The sequence below is a fragment of the Oryza sativa genome, chromosome 5 (genome assembly GCF_034140825.1).
Source record: "Oryza sativa Japonica Group chromosome 5, ASM3414082v1".
NCBI lineage: Eukaryota > Viridiplantae > Streptophyta > Magnoliopsida > Poales > Poaceae > Oryza > Oryza sativa.
The window spans coordinates 24674114-24682605 of NC_089039.1; the positions used below are offsets into that span (position 1 = coordinate 24674114).

The 8492-nt window shown below is 41.2% G+C and overlaps 2 protein-coding genes and 1 pseudogene across 2 annotated transcripts; all 3 read left to right on the top strand.

Annotated features, from left to right (window-relative positions):
* Positions 1 to 1365: 1365 nt before the first annotated feature.
* LOC4339219 (uncharacterized) lies at positions 1366 to 6923 on the top strand (annotated as a pseudogene).
* Positions 1427 to 4799, top strand: LOC136351205 (uncharacterized). Its single transcript, XM_066310364.1, has 3 exons — positions 1427 to 1590; positions 2768 to 2864; positions 4009 to 4799. The coding sequence occupies exon 3, from the start codon at positions 4111 to 4113 to the stop codon at positions 4675 to 4677; it is 567 nt and encodes a 188-aa protein (XP_066166461.1). The 5' UTR covers positions 1427 to 1590; positions 2768 to 2864; positions 4009 to 4110; the 3' UTR covers positions 4678 to 4799.
* LOC136356457 (uncharacterized) lies at positions 1427 to 4799 on the top strand. The gene is made up of 4 exons (XM_066310363.1): positions 1427 to 1590; positions 2768 to 2864; positions 3416 to 3929; positions 4009 to 4799. Exons 3-4 carry the CDS (start codon positions 3423 to 3425, stop codon positions 4102 to 4104), a joined length of 603 nt encoding a protein of 200 aa, XP_066166460.1. The 5' UTR covers positions 1427 to 1590; positions 2768 to 2864; positions 3416 to 3422; the 3' UTR covers positions 4105 to 4799.
* Positions 6924 to 8492: the final 1569 nt, after the last annotated feature.

The following is an 8492-nucleotide window of genomic DNA, read 5'->3' on the forward strand; positions in this document are numbered from 1 at the left end:
CAAACGGCCGCGGACATATTCGATTTGTCAGGAAATAGCGACAAATATATCGGCACATGAAATTGTTCTGCCGATCGATCGAACTAGTACTAACTGTTCGTATACGTTTTGAATTTCAAATCGATTAACCTCTTGCTGCTCTTGGAATATTCTTGGTCACTTGGTTTTGAATTTCATTATTTCAAATCAAATGAATTAATGAAAGAATGAAGTATCAAGACACAGATTGCAGTTTTTGCAATAATATTCAGAACCATCAACCATGCAAGCATATCGATCATGATGCTGATCAGTGATCACAGGCTAACTAATTATTCCTCTTGTTGCTGTTGGTGGCTTCTTAGGATGGTATACATAGATTAGATAGGAACAGTGCAAGTTGTAGTAGCTGAAGCCATTAATCAATTAGGGTTCATCACATGGGAACACCATGTGCATGCATGGATCATGGATGCGCCCAGCTTCAGTGGATGCGTCACATGATCAAGCGAAGGCCGGGGGCCCTGACCGTGGAGAAGCCCCAGCAATTGACTAAAAGGAAATTTTATGGCTGGTCGAATGAACATGTGAAGAGCATAATTAAACTGCATTTAATTAATTACAGTGCCTTTAAGCCTGCGACGACGATGAGTGAACACTGCAGCTGTTGCATTTGCAGGTACACGAGGAAACAAGGAGAATCCGATGTAGGATGTGAGTCCCATCAGGCCATCACTATCGCTACTGCAGTACTAGTACATGTTCGACGAATCGATCGTACGATCGATTGAGGATTTGTTATTTTAATCATCGCCTTTTTGGTTGATGCCTTGTTTTCCTAATAATTGATCAGATCTGGTTGATCGATCTCCGTTCGAATTGAAATCGATACATGGAGATGCACAGCAAGGAGATCGATGCATGCTGCTAGTACCAAAATGTTCGAGCCTACAATTATCGACGAATTAACCATCTCTCACATCACAGAAACCAAAATGTTCAGTGTTGCTCACGTCGTGAATTAAAAAGGCCAGGCGACGTGCGACGCCACCTGAATCGTTGGGAGAGCCGGCCACAGCTATCTCCGGACAGCTATAGTGAGCGCGTCGTCGTTTGCACAGCTATAGCTGCTGCCTGCACTGCACGCGGGTAAGGCAGGTTTCAGCTTTCAGGCCGGCCGTCCATCTCGGTGAAAGCGCGGGAGCATATGGAATAAAGTTTTCAAAAGAAGAGAAGAGAGCAAATGGAATAAACAAGGCAGGAACGCAAAAAAGAAAAAAAAAAGTTAATTTGATCCATGCCATTGTAAATGTGGCTATTTAGAAAAATAACATTATAATTCGTATATTCATAAACGTGCCACTCCAATTTTACGAAATTAAAACCATGCCACTGCTGTCACATTTTCCATCATCCTCTTTCTTTCCGTCTTCTTCCTTCCTTCTCCAGCCCGTCCGCCGCCGCCCACGCCTCCGCGAGGCTCTCCGGCGACGCAACGAAGACACGGACGCGACGGGGGCGGCGGCGGCGGCGCGCGGCGCGTGGCGCGACCCGGAGGCGACGGCGACGGCGACGGCACGGCTCACTCCTCCGGCCGCCACCTTCTCTCCGGTGAGCACGCTTCCTTTATCCCCCTCTCCCCTCCCCTTTCAAATTTAGGGTTAGGGTTTCCTTCTCTTCTCCCTTTCCCGTCGTCGCACGCACCGTGCCGTAGGGGCCGGCCGTCTGGTCGTGCTCCGGCGCCGACGCCGACGCCGACCGCATGTTCAGCTCTGGATCCGGCGGCGGCATGGCCGGGACACGGGAGGGTTCTTGGACGCCGGAGAGGAGAGGAGAGGAGAGGAGGAGGAGGAGAGAAGAGGGTTCTTGGTTCTTGGCCCGTAGCCTTCAAAGTGTCGGCACCCTCCATGTCGGCTTCAGCAGCCGGTGCAGCCCCTCCACGTCGCTGATCTTGTTCTCCGCCAGGTGCAGCTCCCTCAGCGCTGTGCTCCCCGACAGCCCTGCGAGATAAGATTCAGAAAGTCATCATCGCATCTCTGCAAGACTCGCCAAAACCCTGATGAAATTGAGAGTCATGTAGATGTAGTTGCAGTTGCAGGTTTGCGAAATCTGAAGGAATTCAGAGTCATGCTGCAGTACAGAGGAGTTTCTTCTTTCTTTTTCTTTCCAAAATTGCAGGGTTCGAACTTGATTCTTCTCAGGATTGCAAAATCTGAAGAAATTCAGTCATGTAGATATAGTTGCAGACTTGCAGTGCAGAGATTTTTTTTATTTGCTGGTAATAAGGTGTCAAGAAAGAATCAACCAGGTGTTTCACCATGTACAAAGAATTGTACTGTTATGCAACCGGAGAAAGCCGCTACTAGTTCACTGTTATACACTTGAGTCTGAAACTTTCTGCATTATAATGTTCATTGCATTAGTTCACTGGTTTTATTTTATGTATGTACAACAAGAAATGGATTGTTGCATTAGTTCAGTTCAACATGTTTTCATAAGATTATACTTCCTCAACATGATACTTGTATAAAACATGTTTATCATAGCTATTCAAGCACTAATATGTCTAGTGTTAAATGAGCTGATTGGGTAATTAATTCTGTACCCATGTTATATTGTATTTGATGATGAGATCCTTCTATTTGATTGAAAAACAGCAGCTCCTACTTTGATGCTAGCTAGCTCTAGTTCTGGGTTTTATGTAACTCTAGCTCTAGTTCCGGATATATAATCTTGGATGCTGAATTTGAATAGTCAGTGATGTGTATAAGTTGTGCTTGTTTTGTAGATTGCACACGCACCCATTAGACTTGGAGAAGACCAACCTCCTCCTTCCTGGGACCTTGTACCCTCTCCTTCCTGGGACCTTGTACCCTCTCCAAGAGGTACTAGATCTATTTATTCCCTTTGCTTTAAGTTGTTTATCTATATTTTGTGATGTAAATATAAAAAATAAAAGAAGTGGTGTAATGTAGACCAAAATTTCTTTTCCTTTCAACATACGGTTAAATTTGTATAAAAAAGCATAGAGAATATACAAGTTCTCAGATTTTTCAGATTTCTTAATTCTGAACATGCTCGGCGCTAACTAATAAAAGATCATCTTTAACTAAATTTGACAACTAAATTTGGTAAGTGCTACTGCCATGTAATCTGCTTTTTCATACATCCTGTAAGTGCTACTGCCATGTAATCTGCTTTTTCATACATCCTGTAAGTGCTACTGCCATCAATTATTGTTGCACTGTGCACTCTTTAAGAAAAAAAGATCCTTATTGCTCTTTTCATTTTCCCATCAATTTTTAAATATGCTTCATAACTTGGATCTTCTTAAGATTAATTCCCATAGTTTAGTGATTCTTTTGTGATTATCTTTCTAGATCTTTTGTTGATGTGCTAAGTGCAAAATTGTAAATAATTTGTGTGCTATCTATAGTACTACTATGGATATGAGAGCAAGATACCTCGCTAGAAAGAGGAGGGAAGAGGAGGACGATGATATGATGTTGTTTATTTTCCCTGCACTACATTTGTTGAGTTCTAGTGGAGCAAGGGAAAAGAAGCGACACCATACATCAAAGCTAACAGGTGATGAGCGTGTTCGGGAGTTGCTTGAAGGGCATGTAAAAAATTGCCGGGTAGCATTCAGGATGGAGCCGGAAATATTTATATCTTTGGCCAATTACCTTAGAACTGAAAAGTTGGTCGATGATACTAGGATTAAAGTTGAAGAGAAGCTGGCATTCTTCTTATACATGCTTAGTCACAATGCTTCATTTGAGGATTTGCAAGAGAAATTTGGGCACAGTGGGGATAGCTTTTATCGTCACGTAAAGCATTTCTTCAACTCAGTTGTCCCTACGCTCTTGAAGCGGTTTTTGAAGCCTCCAAATCCTAATGAAGTTCATTGGAAAATAGAAAAAGATCCTAGATTTTATCCCTATTTCAAGGTTCTTACCTAAACACATATCCTTATTAATATGCTGTTTTAAATTTTTAGAAAATCATATGTGATTTTTTTTTCTGCAGAATTGCCTTGGTGCAATTGACGGCACCCATATACCCATATCTATATCATCTGACAAAGCAGCTCCATTTAGAAATAGGAAAAATACTCTTAGCTAAAATGTGATGATAGCTTGTGATTTTGATCTGAAGATCACTTTCATGTCTATTGGGTGGGAGGGGTCGGCTACAGATGCCAGGGTTCTTACCTCTGCAGTAAACAAAGGCTTCCAAGTACCCCCTGGAAAGTTCTATTTGGTTGATGGTGGATATGCCAACACCTATTCTTTCCTTGCACCATATCGTAGAGTCAGGTATCATCTAAAGGAGTATGGGGCAGGTCGGCGTAGACCTCAAAACTACAAAGAGTTATTTAACCATCGCCATGCGGTATTGAGGAATCATGTTGAAAGGACTTTGGGGGTTGTAAAGAAGCGCTTCCCTATCCTCAAAGTTGCAACTTTCCACAAAATCGAGAACCAAGTGAAGATACCAGTGGCTGCTGCAGTGTTCCATAATATTATTCGATCACTGAATGGGGATGAGCAATGGTTAAATAACCAACCACATAATATCCATCCAAGCAATTATGTTGACCTGCCAGATGGTGATGAAGGCAATGATCAGAGCACTAATCAAGGGAACCTTTTGAGGGACACGATAGCACATCAAATGTGGAATGACTATCGATAGCATAGGAATTAGTGGGCTGTAATAAGTAGTATATTTGATTTTTTTTGATGTTTTGTGAGCTGTAATAACTACGACATATTACAAATATTATGTTATGAATGAACTATGGTGGTTGCATGTTACATACATTTGCTACAATGCTTTTGTTATGAATATTGTGTTATGCATCCTTTCTCAGTTAATATGCTTGGAAGAGGTTCTCCAAGGTTGACCATGCTTTTAGCGAAAGCTGCACAAAAGAAGAACTCTCTGAAAGGTCGTCCTACAAAAAAGCATGGAGGTTCTCCAATAGGTATGCAATTATAGAACATGTGAAATTCATGTTTGAAATTATTAAATGTAGATTATACATCAATTCTTATCTTGTGTAGAAAAAACAAGAGCCTCTTGGAACCCAGCCCTAGAGAAGATTCTTGTTGAGTTATTGCATGAGCACAACACTCCTGAGTATAGGGGTCAGAATGGATGGACTTCAGAAGCTTGGAACAAAATCGTGAAGGAATTCCATGAGAAGGACATATATGTCTGCTTAACAAAGTCCCAAATCTAAGAAAAGGAGAAAGAGCTAAAAAGAGAATATAGGATGCTGAAAGAGGCTAGAAAACAAAGTGGAGCTTCATGGAATAACCAGAGATGCATCATTGAGGCTGAGCCTGCTATATGGAACAATATAATCATCGTAAGATTATTTCTGACCATTACTTAATTTTGTAGTTAATTACATTATGCATCATTTTAGTGTTTTCCTTTTATTGTGTAGTCATTTCCTAAAGCCAAGAAGTTTCGCACCAAATCTTTCCCTCTATTTGAGGCCTTGGAGAACTTTACGATGGTTAGTTCTATCACAAGCTATAATCCTTGTTTTCAATATCACAAGTTATAATCATGCTTTCTTGCTTACCCTTTCCTGTACTCAATTTTCTTGTGTAGGACATACTGCAGAAGGAACCTACAATTTCACCTCAACTGAGCCATTGCAACATCCAATCATTACTCAAATTGAGAGTGATCAAGATGATCTCGGTAACACTGAGATTATCTTTCCAGATTATGAGGACACTTTGGCTTATCAAGTACAAGATGATGCAGATGCAACTGAAGATGATAATGCAAATGCTGAAAGGCTTAAAGAGATGCCGCAAAGAAGGGTTGTTGCTGTACCAAGAAACAAAGAAGAAAAAGAACCCAAGAGGCAAAAAAAGAGTGTTGGCGTAGAAGGACTTATGGAAAGGTACCTTGATATGAGGACCAAACAAACTGAAGATGAGGCTGTACAATTAGCAAGAGAAAAGGAGGCTCATTTAGCAAGAGAAAAGGAAATTAATGATTTTTCAATCAAGAGGTGCATATCTGTTCTGAATTCGATGGATGTGACAAAGGCAAAAAAGGTCAAAGCATATACCGTCTTCAAGAATGCAGAGAACAGAGAGATTTTTGTGAGTGCTTGTGATGAGGATCCAGAATCTGCCTTGAGTTGGTTAAGAAGTGAGATGGCTTGATAGGTACGGCTTCTCTTCCATATAAATCTTTTTTGGTCTGCTAGGCGAGTAAGATGGGCTTCACTCTGTCTTGTGTGACTCTCTGTTGTTAGTTACCTGCATGTTGTTTAGGGCTGTAAACCATATACTTCATCCTAGCAACAATAGGTGCAAGTTATATACTGTACCCTTCAATTGATTTCCTTGTCTTTGATTCACCAAGAACTAGTTCTACCTGAAGACAAAGATTGGTACTGTATGATAGATATGCATGTTTTATGGTTCTAGATTTTTTGAGAACTCATGTTCAAGTCTTTTCTGCATTGGCCATATATTTATCTGTTATACATGATTTCTGCATCTTCTGAAAATTCAATCATCTCAAGTTTTGTTTCCTTTTATCTGTTTGTGAGATAGGAAAGCTGATGTTTACTCATTGTGCTTTGTAGGTTCCTTGAAATCGACTGGTAGGGAAATTCCAGATAATTTATTTGATGGTAGCAATTTTCTGAAGTTCATGAAGATTTATTGCTTCAGATAGCATGATGAAAGTCAGGGCATCATTATAGTGTCTCCTGCTGCTCAGCTCATTCCACTCATAAACCTGTTTAGTTTGTGATTTATCTGAGTTACTAAGAATGCGTTTAAACTGAGTGCTTCCATGCCACACAATGAAATGTGTGTGATATTTGATATTGTGGACATTTTTTTTCTTTGTACCCATCACTGTTTTTCCTGTGCTTCTAATCTGCAATACTGTCCCAGCAAGCTTTGAAGCGTTGTTGCTCAGATTAGCTGCTCATTACAGCCATTGTAAATGAAAGCTTTGACGTAATTCAGGTCTGATTACAGCCGACTGATAGAACAAAAGCAGGTCTGCTCGGAGGAGCAGCCACGGGATTTATCATATTTTGATAGCTAAAATCCCTGGCTAAAACGAACATGGGGTTTAAGAGAGAGCAAGGAATTTCAACCCCCATAGGGATTGAGTGACATGGGAGGGATTCACTCAATCCCTCCCTGGATATATTCCACTTGGAGATTAAATCCCAAGGAACCGAACAAGGCCTCAAGCGGGACAAGCTGCTTGAGTAGCACAAGTTCACTCAAATAGAACTTTACCACTTGAATAGTGTTTTCCCAATCGCTAGAGTCTTTTCCGAGTTGGATACTTAGAATTCTCAAGACCTCCTTTCCCTTAGTGTTTTGACCGAATGAGGAGAACGGTGTTTACCCCCTGCTACAACACACCGGACTGGGGGATTTTTGCCATTGCATAAAGGGATTCATTCCATAATGCTCACCACACATGTGGAGAGGGTTGGGAAGTTGGCGCTGTGAAGTGGGACGACAATCATCGACGACGAGGTGAGGGGCGTGATGCTAACCCGCCGATTCACGTCCACCCACCGCATGGGACTGTGAGAGGCAACAAAATGCTAGGCGTTGGCTGGCGGCTAGTTCTGGGGTGAACTACAAGCTAGGGGCCAATGATGAAAGGGCAAAGCTGCAGACAGCAGACCATAGGAACACACTCATCGAGTTGCATCGGTTGCAGGAACCGTGAGCCCAAGCCAACCGTTAGTGGCTCTTGTGTGCATCATAGGCCTAGTGCGCAAAGGCTGGTAGGATGGTGACATCGTGGTTTTGGGGCCAGCTTATTGACTTAACCGGTTTAACTATGGTCAACGCGCCATGTCAACCGAAACCACCTTCAAAACAACAGGGGAATTGTTTTGCACTTGTTTTAATACTTATGGAGGCAATAAACCCGGTTTTATATCATAGGGATGCGAATTGGATTCGACTGATAGTTGAGAGAGCCAAATAGACTTTTTCCTAAACCTAGCTGGGTGGCCCGCGCAATTGCGCGGCTAGCAAAAAAAATCATATATTTTTTTAAGTATGATTTTACTTGAAATTTATTAAATAGCTATCTCATTCTTAAGACTATGAAAGACCAAACCTTATCATCATCATGTTTCTAATTATATAGTTTATAAAAATCACACTAGTTGCTACCCCTTATGTCATCTCCTTTATTTGCTTGCTCGATCTATCACTATTTCTATTCATTCTTCTGGGAACTTTTAAAAATTGGATTTTACAGTTTTTAGAGTTTATTGTCACGTTGGGTTTCATTTTTATAATTTCTAGATGTCTCGTCAAACGTTGCTATTATACTCCTCTACGGCTCGTCCACTATCTCTTCTCTTTATTGTCATTAATTGAGATTTTAAAAATCGAACATAATTATAGTTTGGGTTCATTTTTACTTTCTAGAAGTCCCGCCAAACTGTCAGCGGTTTTGCTATTGTACTCCTCTACGACTCGCCC

Coding starts and splice junctions, on each gene's coding strand:
- LOC136351205 (XM_066310364.1), top strand. CDS start 4,111: ATGATAGCTTGTGATTTTGATCTGAAGATCACTTTCATGTCTATTGGG.
- LOC136356457 (XM_066310363.1), top strand. CDS start 3,423: ATGGATATGAGAGCAAGATACCTCGCTAGAAAGAGGAGGGAAGAGGAG. Junction 3,930..4,008: donor GATTTTATCCCTATTTCAAG/GTTCTTACCTAA, acceptor TTTTTTCTGCAG/AATTGCCTTGGTGCAATTGA.